The following is a 13,694-nucleotide window of genomic DNA, read 5'->3' as shown; positions in this document are numbered from 1 at the left end:
GAATGTTGTCCTGGTCCTGCGCTGCATGCGGGCAGCTTCAGTATTCAGAGTTGTGAATGGTAATATACACTGCAATCATCAGTGAACATCCCTGTTTCCGACCCTACGGTGGGGAGACGATAATTAATGAAGCCGCTGAAAATGATTAGGCCCAGGAGACATGAGGATCAACAAAATATATTTATATAGTGCCTTGAAATAATAAAACATCCAGGGAGCATTGTAAAATAAAGTATGACATTGAGCCACAAAGAAGATATTAGGTTAGATGACCAAAAGTTTGGTCGAAGTGTAGATTTTAAGGGGTGTGTTAAAGGAGTAAAGCGAGTTGGAGAGTTGGGGACGTGTAGGGATGATACTCCAGAGGTTGGAGCCTAAGCAACTGAAGGTAGAGCTTGCAATGGTGAAGCAAGGTCAGGGACAAACTAAAGACCAGAATTAGAGCAGTGTAATATATTGAGGGTTGTGGGGCTTATCGGAGATTATAGATATTGGGACAGGCAAGGTCATGGAGTGATTTGAAACCAAGGATGAGAATTTTAATATTAAGTTGTTGCTTTACTGGGTGGATCATCGTGCACAAGGGTGATAGTGGAATAACACTTAATGTGAGTTTAAACATGGCCAGCAGAGTTTTAGATGAACCCTGCAGTGACCCTTGCAGTGATGACTGACCTCCAACAACCACAGCCATCATCGTCTGTACCTGGTATATCCCCAACCGGTGGAGAGTTCCCCCCGCCAAATCCCACCGACTCCAACCCTGTGTAGGTCCCTTTCTGCCACACTCAGTCAAATGATGTCTTGATGGATTTTCTTTGTTCTTTTTTTTGTTTTTTTTTGTTTTCTTTGAGAAAACAAAATTTTCTTTGTTCTTCGTTCTGTCTGGAACATCCCAAATGCTCATCCAATTTCCTTTGTAATTGTTTATTGTCTCCACTTCCTCCACCCTCGTAGGCAGCGAGTTTCAGGTCATTACCATTCGCTGCATCAGAATATTCTTCCTCACATCTCCCCCCCACCCCCCTTGCATCTCTGACCCAAAACAAGAAATCTGTGTCCCCCCTCGTCCTTGTCCCTTCAGCTAATGGGAACAGCTTTTCTTTGTCCACGGTACGGTACGGTAGTACGGTAGCACAGTGGTTAGCACTGCTGCTTCACAGCTCCAGGGTCCCGGGTTCAATTCCCGGCTCGGGTCACTGTCTGTGTGGAGTTTGCACATTCTCCTCGTGTCTGCGTGGGTTTCCTCCGGGTGCTCCGGTTTCCTCCCACAGTCCAAAGATGTGCGGGTTAGGTTGATTGGCAGGGTTAAAAATTGCCCCTGAGAGTCCTGGGATGTGTAGGTTAGAGGGATTAGCGGGTAAAATATGTGGGGATAGGGCCTGGGTGGGATTGTGGTCGGTGCAGACTCGATGGGCCGAATGGCCTCCTTCTGCACTGTAGGGTTTCTATGATTTCTATGATTTCTATGATTATCTAAACCTGTCAGAATCTTGTCCACCTCTATCAAATCTCCCCTCAACCTCCTTTGCTCCAAGGGGAACAACCCAGCCTGATATTGACAATAAAGAACAAACCAACAGAATATGTTACTGTCTGGAATCAAATGGGAATGTTTAATTTCTGTTTTAAAGATATTGTGAATATATTGTCCTGGACAATAAAGGAATCAGCTATAACTGAGCAAGAAGAAGTCGATTTCAATGTGGAATTGAGTGGAATATTCTCTCTGGATTTAAACATGGAAGAAAATAAATTTCAAAATGTGAACTCTGAACAGACTGTTTTCAAACTAGAACTTGAAAATTCACAAATGAACAGCAATGAAGACTCTCCTTTTGCAGGAGGAACTTTGGATTATAATTATTGTAAAAAGAAAAGTTTCAGAAAAGACTGCAAGCAGTAATTTCCATCTTCAGTGGACTGAGATTCCTGGACATGGAACCCAGCAGTGTGCTGTTACCAAGCTGGACTTGTGAATGTGAAGTGGACAATGGGGGGATTATTATGTCTATTGCAGGTTATAAGATAGATCAACAGAGGAAAACAGTGGATTTAGGAACAGGAGTTGGCCATTTGGCCCTTCGAGCCTGCTCCACCATTCAATAAGATCATGGCTGTTGTTAAGATATACAGCATGTTGTACATTGTAATATTCTAAATGGGATATTATGAAGGTGATACATTTCCATTTCTTCCTGTTTTTGTTACAAAAATCTAATTTTATAATTCCTATGTTTTAGAAATATGAATTAGTTGCAAGAATCGCTTTTAAAAAATGGAAAACCTGGATTGAGAATCTGACAAAAATACCCTCAGGGAATTCGCAGTCACAAAGCATGGCCCATGTTGGTTTAAGAAGTCAAAACTCGAGAAGTAAGAACTGTAAAAGGTCAGCTGGATCTTTTAGCTGGAGACATTGGGTCTGACAATTATTGCACTGTTTTTGTTAGGTGAATTCTTCATGAAGACCTCAGGGAAAAGGTTTAGTTTTGAAGCGAAATATCTGTCGGACATTCCACCTGGTCTCTGTTACCATGGGGATATGTGATTGAGGGTGGAGCCTTGGTTAGAATTAGACCATAAGATATAGGAGCAGAATTAGGCTATTCGGCCCATCGAATCTGCTGTGCCATTCGATCATGGCTGATAAATCTCAATCCCATTCTCCTGCCTTTTCCCCGGAACCTTTTGAGTCCTTTCCAATCAATGACCTGGTTCCAGCGGACAGTCTGCAGTTAGCTTGGAAGCCACCAGTTGTGGGACCAGGAGCTGTGAACCAGCTGTGGGACTAGAAGCCTAGAGGACCATTAGAAACCAGGAGTGTTTCCAACATTTAAATCCCTCAGCAAGAATGCAGTGAAGCCCATGTTTGGACTGAGGAGTCCACAGTTTGAGAGCTTAAAGGAAAATTGGAGGCTTGTTTAGTGAAAAGATAATGGATGGACTCCCATAAACTCTTGGAGCTTGGAGAATATCTGGAATACTGGGGAGAATTAAAGTGAATTGTGGAGAGCTTTGACATACCTTTGGGATGGTCCTAGGAACAGAAGTGAATGAACCTTCAAGATATTGTTAAGTATAAAGAAACTCTTGGGGTGAGGTAAAAACATAGAACTAGGTTTATATCATAAATCTTTATTGAGTGTAGTATTCAATTTGTAGTGTTGTCTTTTTAAATTTTATTTAAACATACAGTAAAGTTTGTTTTTGTTTAAAAATGTGGAATCTTGTGATGTAATTCTTTCAGTTAATCACTGGGTGTTCGAATTTCTCTGCAAACGTTAACAGTCCAGACCGGGATCGCAAAGATTCACACAAACAGTGTTTCAAAACAAATCGAAGAGAAAGATGGTTTTTCTTCTTCGTACAAACGTTACACATGAAGAAACCCTCTTCTGGTATCTCCAATAATTTGTTGCTTCGAGCAATTCTTTTCATGGAACAATCAGATAATTGATGACTGAAAATGGAACTAATTGTATCCCTTTAAAGCAGGAGGGCGATCGCCCGGCACAGAGGGGAATTAGGGATTTCTCCCATAGACCAATTGACAGGGATTCTACCCTCCAACCACCTGAAGTGAATTCTTTACATGAATCATCCGTGCCAGTGCAGTTATCAACTTGCAGTTTGGCTGATCAGAAAATGCTTTGTTGCTGATTTTCCTTGTGTTAGGAAGTGACAATGCCAAGACCAGATCTTGTTTCCTCCTTGAACGGGATGTAACCCGTGTCCACATCTTCATTCTTCCACTGGTTGTAAGGTTCAGACTCCGAGAACATCGGCAGGTAATCAGACCCTGACAATTCCCACTGCCTTTCAGTCATTTCTCACAAAAGCTGCTGGGATTGGAAGCTTCTGTCTGAAATATACTTTCTTTTAGTTTCCAACCTTCACCATGAGACAAGCATTTTCTGTTACCATGTTATAATCCTGACAGCCTTGGGGTGGAGTCAATCTTTATTTGGTATAGATTTGTTCACAGAATCAAACATTACAGGTTCAACTCTGACTCCAAGTTATATTAGTGAGTCCCACTTTTTACCCGCTCATTATAACTATCTAATCAGTGCCCTCCATCTGAATAAACTTCACCTCTATTGATATAATTAACAGCCACAGTCAGAGCATCCAAAAGATCACTAATGGGTGTGACTGCCATGGTGTCTCAGCAGCTTGGGTGAACAAGTGAATCCTTTCCCACACACTGAGCAGGTGAATGGTCTCAGTTTGGAAACTGAGGGAAAATAAAATTTCAGGCAGAAGCTTCCAATCTGGTAGGTTTTATGAGAAATCGCTGAAAGTGAGTGGGAATTATCAGGGTCTCTCCCCAGTGTGAATTCCCTGATGTTTCAGTAGGTCAGATGATGTTCTAAACCTCTTTGCACAGTGAGAGTGCCTGAACGGGGTCTCCTCAGTGTGAATGCGCTGGTCGACCCTGAGGTAGGCTCAGGTTTTAAAGCAGCTCCCACAGTCAGAGCATTGAACAGGTTTCTTATTGGGGGAGGTGCCTCAGTATTCCAGCAGACTGGATGATTGACTGAGTCACTTCCCACACACACATCAGATGAATGGCCTTTCCCCAGTGTGTAATCGTTTGTGTCTCAGCAGACGAGATAACTGAGTGAATCCCTTCCCACACTCGGAGCAGATGAATGGCCTCGGCCCAGTGTGAATGCGTTGGTGTGTCAGCGGGAGGGATGAGTGAGTGAATCCCTTCCCACGCTCTGAGCAGGGGGACAGTCCCTCACCCGTGTGAAATCGCTGGTGATTCTGCAGGGTAGATGACTGAGTGAATCCCTTTCCACACACACAACAGGTGAATGGTCTCTCCCCATTGTGAACCCACTGGTGTGTCAGCAGGGCAGACGAATCGCTGAATTTCTTCCCACACTCAGAGCAGGTGAATGGCCTCTCCCTGATGTGAAGTCGCTGGTGATTCCTCAGGGTGGATGAATCACAAAATCCCCTTCCAAACTCAGAGCAGGTGAACGGTGTCTCCACAGTGTGGCTGCATCGAAGGGTTTCCAGCTTCGAGGGACAATTGAATCCCTTCCCACAGTCCCTACATTTCCATGGTCTGAGTGTCTTTGTACATCTCCAGGTTCAGATGAAGGTTTGACCCCACAGTTAACACATACATGGTCTCTCTCCTCACTGTGAATCCTTCAATCTTTTCCAGGCTGTGTAACTGGTTAAAGCTCTTTCCACAGTCAGTTCACTGGAATACTCTCACTCGAGTGAATGTGTCTCAGTGATTTTCCAGTCACACTGATGTTTAAACAGTTTGAAGGGACAGACAAACATTTCCCATTCTAGTTTCAAATGCCGATGGTATTCAGATCCTGAATAATTGGGTGACTCTGTCAGATCCTAACGTCATGTTTGTTGAGATTTGTGTCTGTAAATTCTCCCCTTCTAATAGCCTGTGAAAGAAATTCACAAGAATCATTGCTGTCAGTACAGGATAAAAACTCAGAACAGACAATTCTAGTTTCTGTGGAACATTCTTTCCTCTCATTCTTGAAAATTTGTAAACCTTCATCCCTCCATTCTCACTTTGCTGGACCTGAAATAGACATTGTCCTGAGGGTGCTGATTCATCCTAATCGACAGATCCATGCTGACTGTTTCATGTACAGGACACGTATTCCCGAAATCTTCACACAGGCTTGTGTCTAAGCATATAAAAAATTTGCATATTTAGTGGACTAAAAATGTAAGCAATATTCAGAACTCTATTACATGATTAGAGATACATGATTAGAGATTAGAGATTAAAGTCCAAAGATGTGCGGGTTAGGTTGATTGGCCATGTTAAAATTGCCCCTTAGTGTCCTGGGATGCATAGATTAGAGGGATTAGTGGGTAAAATATGTAGGGATATGGGGGTAGAGCCTGGGTGGGATTGTGGTCGGTGCAGACTCGATGGGCCGAATGGCCTCTTTCTGTACTGTAGGGTTTCTATGATTCTATGACAGATGGATGCGGAAGAACTTGACTTCGGGAGCAAGCAATCATGTTCTGGAACTCACTGACGATGAGAGTGGTGGAAGTGGAGACGACCAGTGATTTCAAAATAAAATTTGTCGGGCACTTGAAGGAATTAAACGTACTGGGGAACAGGGATATGGAGGAAAAATGGCACTGAGTGGATTCCCCGACAGAGACTGGGCACGGACTCAAGCTGCTGAATTGATTTATCTTGTGCTCTGCTGACTCTTTGACTGGAAAATATACAGAGTAGTTACAATACTATTCTGGAATTAAACAACATCAACTGTAATACAAATCCATAAATAATATACCCAATATGCACCATATAGTAAGAAGTCTCACAACACCAGGTTAAAGTCCAACAGGTTTATTTGGAATCACAAGCTTTCACAGCGCTGCCCCTTCATCAGGTGAGAAGGAGCAGCGCGCTGAAAGCTCGTGATTCCAAATAAACCCGTTGGACTTTAACCAGGTGTTGTGAGACTTCTTACTGTGCCCACCCCAGTCCAACACCGGCATCTCCACATCATATGCACCATATAACAACACCAGACATATCAATGTTGTTACGATCCTCATGGTCACCTTATAATAAACACATTCCCACAAATCACAATTGAATAAACTGAAAGACAATGTTTCATTTAAAAAAAATTTTACTTTAAAAATTAATCTAAAATTAACATCACTGAATCATGCATTAAGAAACAGTATTTGAATAGACAGGATAAATTACACTTTAAAAAGCTCGGACAATAAAAACAGGTTCCATAAAATCACAAACATTTCCCCCTCAGTATATTTGGCTCTAATTCCAGTTCCAGAGAATTTCTCTGTCTCTGTATTTCCCAGGAGAGAAAGAAAGTGTTTTCCTCACAGATGTTGTCCAGAGGAGGAAGTTGGAGTCTGTGTGTGAAGTTTGAGTCTGTGTGTGAAGTTTGAGTCTGTGTGTGAAGTTTGAGTCTGTGGTGAAGTTGGAGTCTGTGGTGAAGTTTGAGTCTGTGGTGAAGTTTGAGTCTGTGGTGAAGTTTGAGTCTGTGTGTGAAGTTTGAGTCTGTGGTGAAGTTTGAGTCTGTGGTGAAGTTTGAGTCTGTGGTGAAGTTTGAGTCTGTGGTGAAGTTTGAGTCTGTGTGTGAAGTTTGAGTCTGTGGTGAAGTTTGAGTCTGTGGTGAAGTTTGAGTCTGTGTGTGAAGTTTGAGTCTGTGGTGAAGTTTGAGACTGTGTGTGAAGTTTGAGTCTGTGTGTGAAGTTTGAGTCTGTGGTGAAGTTTGAGTCTGTGTGAAGTTTGAGTCTGTGGTGAAGTTTGAGTCTGTGGTGAAGTTTGAGTCTGTGTGTGAAGTTTGAGTCTGTGTGTGAAGTTTGAGTCTGTGTGAAGTTTGAGTCTGTGGTGAAGTTTGAGTCTGTGTGTGAAGTTTGAGTCTGTGTGAAGTTTGAGTCTGTGGTGAAGTTGGAGTCTGTGGTGAAGTTTGAGTCTGTGGTGAAGTTTGAGTCTGTGGTGAAGTTTGAGTCTGTGTGTGAAGTTTGAGTCTGTGGTGAAGTTTGAGTCTGTGTGAAGTTTGAGTCTGTGGTGAAGTTTGAGTCTGTGGTGAAGTTTGAGTCTGTGTGTGAAGTTTGAGTCTGTGTGTGAAGTTTGAGTCTGTGGTGAAGTTGGAGTCTGTGGTGAAGTTTGAGTCTGTGGTGAAGTTTGAGTCTGTGGTGAAGTTTGAGTCTGTGTGTGAAGTTTGAGTCTGTGGTGAAGTTTGAGTCTGTGTGAAGTTTGAGTCTGTGTGTGAAGTTTGAGTCTGTGTGTGAAGTTTGAGTCTGTGTGTGAAGTTTGAGTCTGTGGTGAAGTTTGAGTCTGTGGTGAAGTTTGAGTCTGTGTGAAGTTTGAGTCTGTGGTGAAGTTTGAGTCTGTGTGAAGTTTGAGTCTGTGGTGAAGTTGGAGTCTGTGGTGAAGTTTGAGTCTGTGGTGAAGTTTGAGTCTGTGGTGAAGTTTGAGTCTGTGTGTGAAGTTTGAGTCTGTGGTGAAGTTTGAGTCTGTGTGAAGTTTGAGTCTGTGTGTGAAGTTTGAGTCTGTGTGTGAAGTTTGAGTCTGTGTGTGAAGTTTGAGTCTGTGGTGAAGTTTGAGTCTGTGGTGAAGTTTGAGTCTGTGTGAAGTTTGAGTCTGTGTGAAGTTTGAGTCTGTGTGAAGTTTGAGTCTGTGTGTGAAGTTTGAGTCTGTGTGTGAAGTTTGAGTCTGTGGTGAAGTTTGAGTCTGTGGTGAAGTTTGAGTCTGTGTGAAGTTTGAGTCTGTGGTGAAGTTTGAGTCTGTGGTGAAGTTTGAGTCTGTGTGTGAAGTTTGAGTCTGTGTGTGAAGTTTGAGTCTGTGTGAAGTTTGAGTCTGTGGTGAAGTTTGAGTCTGTGTGTGAAGTTTGAGTCTGTGTGTGAAGTTTGAGTCTGTGGTGAAGTTTTGAGTCTGTGTGAAGCTACAAACAGAAGCTGTTCTGTTTCAAATCCAACTGCGGGACTTGGAAGAAAATGATGGGAAGAGATTTTGCAAAGTCCCCTCCCCCACTCCCTCAGCGGGCAGCCCAGCACGCAGGCGCAGAGAGCGCTGCTGAGCCGAGCTGTCCGGAGCAGGCGCAGAGAGCGCTGCTGAGCCGAGCTGTCCGGAGCAGGCGCAGTGCGGCTGCCGCCAGCGGTCGCTCTCGGGTCTCTTTTTGGAGCAGCAGCCGCCGTGGAGAGAGGGGGGAGGGGGAGATCACCGAGCGGCTTCTCGCTCTGGCCGGAGCCGCCAGCCGGTTGCCTGGAAACCTTGGCTGGATCTGGTACAGGGGGAAGGGAACAATGGGTGGGGGCGGGGCTCCCGTGGACGTTCGCCCGGGCCTGCGCACTGGAACCACAGGACGTCACATGGGAACAGACTTATTCCTATTGGCTAATTCAGGCTAAGTTCCATTTTGCCGTCACAATGCGGAAGTTGGTCAATGATTGAAACTTCCGCCTCTGGGCAACATCTGTGAGGAAATCAATGTTTCCCCCTTTCCATTTCTTTTCTCATTCTGGGGAAATTGGGGACTTGCAGCAACTGAAGGGTAAGGAAGTGAATCCAGTCTGTATATTCCACACATTGTTAGTCCAGTTATATGGGCATCGATCTGTCTGGCAGCCTGCATGGAGATTTTCAGCTCTCTGTGTCCAGGACAGGAAGCAGTGAGCATGGATCTGTCAATCAGCCTCAATCAGCACCTTCAGGAGAATTGGGAGGGTAAATATTAGGTACAGCAGAGTGAGAATGGAGGGAGAGTGTGTGGGATGGAGATTTACAGCTTTTGGGGATTGAGAGAGAAAGAATGTTCCATAGAAACTGGAATTGTCTGTTCTGAATTTCGATCCTGTACTGACACTGATGACTTGTGTCAACTTGTTTTGCAGGATATTGAAAGAGGAATCACAGGCTGAAATCTCGAACGTCACGTCTAGATCTGGCAGAGTCATATTCCTTGGGACCTGAATATCATCGGCCATTGAATCTGGAAGATTTGAAAAGATTTCAAACATTAGTGTGACTGGAAAAGCACCAACACACTTCCACATTCAAGTGAGAGTGTTCCAGTGCACTGACTGAAGAGCTTTAACCAGTTACACAGCCTGAATAAATATCACACCATTCACAGCGGGGAGAGACTGTACCCGTGTTCTGTGTGTGGACAAGGCTTCAACTGATTGGCCACCCAAAGGAGAGGCAAGGACACCTGCACCATGGAGAAACCATGGAAATGTGCAGACTGTGGGAAGAGATACAGATACCCCTCTCTGCTGGATGCTCATCGGCGCAACCACACTGGGGAGAGGCCATTCATCTGCTCTGAGTGTGGGGAGGGATTCATTCGGTTCCCCCACCTGCAGACACACAAGCGAGTTCACACTGGAGAGAGACCGTTCACCTGCTCTCAATGTGGAAAGGGATTCACTGTGTCATCCACTTTGCAGAGACACCAGCGAATTCACACTGGGGCGAGGCCATTCACCTGCTCTCAGTGTGGAAAGGGATTCACTCGGTTATCCGACCTGCAGACACATCAACGCGTTCATACTGGGGAGAGGCCGTACACCTGCTCTCAGTGTGGAAAGGGATTCACCGTGTCATCCACTTTGCAGAGACACCAGCGAATTCACACTGGGGAGAGACCATTCACCTGCTCTCAGTGTGGGAAGAGATTCGCTCGGTCATCCGACCTGCGGACACATCAGCGCATTCACAGCGGGGAGAGGCCGTTCACCTGCTCTCAGTGTGGGAAGGAATTCACTCGGTCATCCGTCCTGCGGACACATCAGCGCATTCACAGCGGGGAGAGGCCGTTTACCTGCTCTCAGTGTGGGAAGGGTTTCGCTCGTTCATCCAACCTGCAGAGACACCAGCGACTTCACATGGGGAGAGGCCATTCACCTGCTCTCAGTGTGGGAAGGAATTCACTCAGTTATCCCACCTGCTGAGACATCAGAGAGGTTACACTGGGGAGAAACCGTCCACCTGCTCAGTGTATAAAAAGGGTTCAGAATTTCATCACAGCTGCTGAGGCACCAACAAGTTCACAGGGGTTGGATTCTGCTGTTATTGTTTCTGCTCTCAATTACATCCAGGACTGCATTTTGTTCATTCTCACAGTTAGTCAATGCGGAGGGTCGGAGGGTTTATTTCTGCTGGACTGGCCGGTCTCACAACTTTGCCTCCAATGGGCTGATGCTCTTTGAGTCTTGTTGCGAATACCTTGTTTTAAATTTCACAAGGATCACAGAGTGACAAGGTGTGAGGAAGTTCAGAGATATTTAGTCAGCATTTCTGTTTGAAACTCCCCCAGAAGCCCATCCAATTTCCTTTGTAATTGTTTATTGTCTCCACTTCCTCCACCCTCGTAGGCAGCAAGTTCCAGGTCATTACCATTCACTCCATCAAAATATTCTTCCTCCCATTCCCCCCGCCCCGCATCTCTGACCCAAAACCATAAATCTGTGACCCCCCTCGTCCTTGTCTCATCAGCTAATGAGAACAGCTTTTCTTTGTCCACCTTATCTAAACCTGTCAGAATCTTGTCCACCTCTATCAAATCTCCCCTCAGCCTCCTTTGCTCCAAGGGGAACAACCCCAGCCTGACATCGACAATAAAGAACAAACTAACAGAATATGTTAATACCTGAAATCAAATGGGAATGTTTAATTTCTGTTTTAAAGATATTGTGAATATATTGTCCTGGACAATAAAGGAATTGGAATAACTCACCTTGAGAGTGGTTGAATGGAATATATCAATCTGGTATCCACCTACAGCCCAGTGAAAGTCTGGAATGTGTAGCTGGAAATCCCTCCCTAACAGCACTGTGGGTGTACTTACGCCTCAGGCATTGTAGCAGTTCAGGAAGGCAGTTTTGGCGCTGATCGTGGCCGAGGCAGCTACAGACAGCCACATATTCTGTTATAATTGAAGGACTGCAGATTGAATGTGAGGCATTATGGGACTGGACTATCTTGACCACATTCCTGTGACTGTTCAGTTTCTGCAATCAAGGACCATTAAAGCTGCTTAGCAGGGCCCCAACAGAGGACCTGGTGGGAATATTTATTCAGAATGAGTTAGAATTAATCTTATTCCAGGACCGGCTGGTGTTCAGCGGCTGAGATTCCCGAATCTGTGAAGAGGAGGTCTGACCAATCAACAAACAGTGGCAGATAGTTGGTTAAGAAGTTAAAAAGCGTTCTCAGGCATTGTTTAAATTATTTTATCCCAAATTTGTGATAAGACCTGTGAGGGACATGTGACCCGTTAGTCGGTGCAGTAACGGTATACTCCAAATAGCACTGACTGAAAAGCAGACCTCAGAGTAGATTCTAATGGTTATAAACTGACCCAAGCATGGCCAGTGAAAAAATCAGAGCTCGAGTGAGGACTGGACAGGTCTCTTACCTGCTGTTTGGAAACTAAGAACAAGAAACTTATCGATAAAATTATTAGAGAATACAGCCAACATTTCAAGTCTGGAAGACACTTCATAACAGCTCTTATGAAGGGTCATCCATACCTGAAACATTGGCTCTATTCTCTCTCCACAGATGCTGTCAGACCTGCTGAGCTTTTCCAGCATTTTCTGTTGTTGTTTCAGATTCCAGCATCCGCAGTATTTAACTTTTATGATAAAATGATTCGGTCTGATTGGAAACCCCACGACCCTCCCGCAAAACAGAGGGAGTGGTGGCAAAAGGGGAAAAAGGATAAGGATGATAAAGTCTGGGTTCTGATTCTCCGAGCCCATGTAGAATAAACAAAATGAGTGAATCAGTTTATAAAGAACAGAAGTTATCCATCCCTAAAAAAACTGATCAAATAAAAATAATTAAGTAATGGAATATAACAAAAAAATTCAGAGATGAAGTTTACAATCTAGTTTGTTTTGATTTTTATACTTGTGCAAAGAAGTATTATTGTGTGCCAATTTTTTCTGCTCACTCCCCACCCCTTTTGGTTCTGTAGAAAAGTTAACCCTTTCAGCAGACAGTTCATTTATTTTCAAATCATCTGAAAACTCATGTCTATTTTAGTTTATAATTGAAGATTTATGGGAATTGGCTAAGATGGACTTTCGGCATTTTTAAAGTATAAAAAAGTGGTCTTGAGAAGGCAATTTGGTAGAGAGAGGTGGAGAGAGAGATGTTTACAAAGAGGTGTTGAGAGCTGTTGGTTTTACAAGTTATCCATGTTTTTGGAGCGGTCACTTCATGTCCTGGTCTGAGAGGGATGGAGAGAAGTCTGTTCAATTGTTAAAGTTAAGCTTTCTCTATTAACTGTTGATCGATACTTTGCCTTTTATCGTTCTGACTTGTTACGTTTTTAATGGTTAATAAACTTTCTGAATTCACCAATTAAATTGTTCTTTCTTGCCACATGGTTAAGTCACTGGAACCTGGTGTGATTTACGATGAGGGAGGTTATTGTAAACAAGAGAACCCCCATAAATCTTAGTTCAAATAAATTAAACTTCTTACAAATGGAATGCTCTCCTTTATTACGAGAGAAATTGAACAAAGAAGTAAAGATATTATGCTTCAGTTGTACAGGGCGTTGCTGAAACTGCATCTTGAACACTCGGTGCAGCTTTGTCTCCTGTTTAAGAAATGATACAAATGCATTGAAAGTGGTTCAGAGGAGGTTTAATAGTTTGCTTCCCAGTTCTTGACCCTCACAGGATAAATTTTGTCCAATTTTCCTTGTATTCACCTCTGACAAAGAGTCATCCTGAGTCAAAATGTTGTCTGTATTATCTCTCTATAGATGCTGTCAGACTTGCTGAGATTGTCCAGCATTTTCTGTTTATGTTTCAGGTTCCAGCAGCAGCAGAATTTTGCCTTTATACTAATTCTTGTTGGATAAGGAAATCTAAAGTATCGGCTGTAGAATGGCAGTGTGGAACGCAACACAAACAGATCAGCCATGATCTCAATAAACAGTGGAGCAGACTCAAAGGGCCAAATGGCCAACTTCTGCTCCAATGTTGAATGTTGGTCGCAATTTCCTGAGAATTGTGAAGCAAGGCTGGAAGATTCACCTTGCTTGTGTTAAAACCATCACTGTGAAATTCAGTTCTGGGATTAAAGGTTGCCAGACTGGAAAAGGAAAACAATGGAAATACACTCTTGGGGAGTGAAAAGTCACCTTGCCGGACTCATTCTTGGAGAATTGAGT

The 13,694-nt window shown here is 43.8% G+C and overlaps 3 protein-coding genes across 3 annotated transcripts in view; 2 read left to right on the top strand and 1 right to left on the bottom strand.

The window, feature by feature from the left end:
• The window catches only part of LOC144484165 (uncharacterized), a 385,513-nt gene that overhangs the window by 72,195 nt on the left and 299,624 nt on the right, over positions 1-13,694 (top strand). The gene's annotated exons all lie outside the window — the stretch shown is intronic.
• The window catches only part of LOC144484180 (uncharacterized), a 127,967-nt gene that overhangs the window by 48,763 nt on the left and 65,510 nt on the right, over positions 1-13,694 (bottom strand). The window lies entirely within an intron of this gene.
• Positions 8,921-12,872, top strand: LOC144484155 (uncharacterized). Its single transcript, XM_078202698.1, has 2 exons — positions 8,921-9,053; positions 9,394-12,872. The coding sequence occupies exon 2, from the start codon at positions 9,721-9,723 to the stop codon at positions 10,453-10,455; it is 735 nt and encodes a 244-aa protein (XP_078058824.1). The 5' UTR covers positions 8,921-9,053; positions 9,394-9,720; the 3' UTR covers positions 10,456-12,872.

This window comes from Mustelus asterias, unplaced genomic scaffold (genome assembly GCF_964213995.1).
Source record: "Mustelus asterias unplaced genomic scaffold, sMusAst1.hap1.1 HAP1_SCAFFOLD_94, whole genome shotgun sequence".
NCBI classification, from domain to species: Eukaryota; Metazoa; Chordata; class Chondrichthyes; order Carcharhiniformes; family Triakidae; genus Mustelus; species Mustelus asterias.
This window is presented reverse-complemented; position numbering and strand designations above follow the sequence as displayed.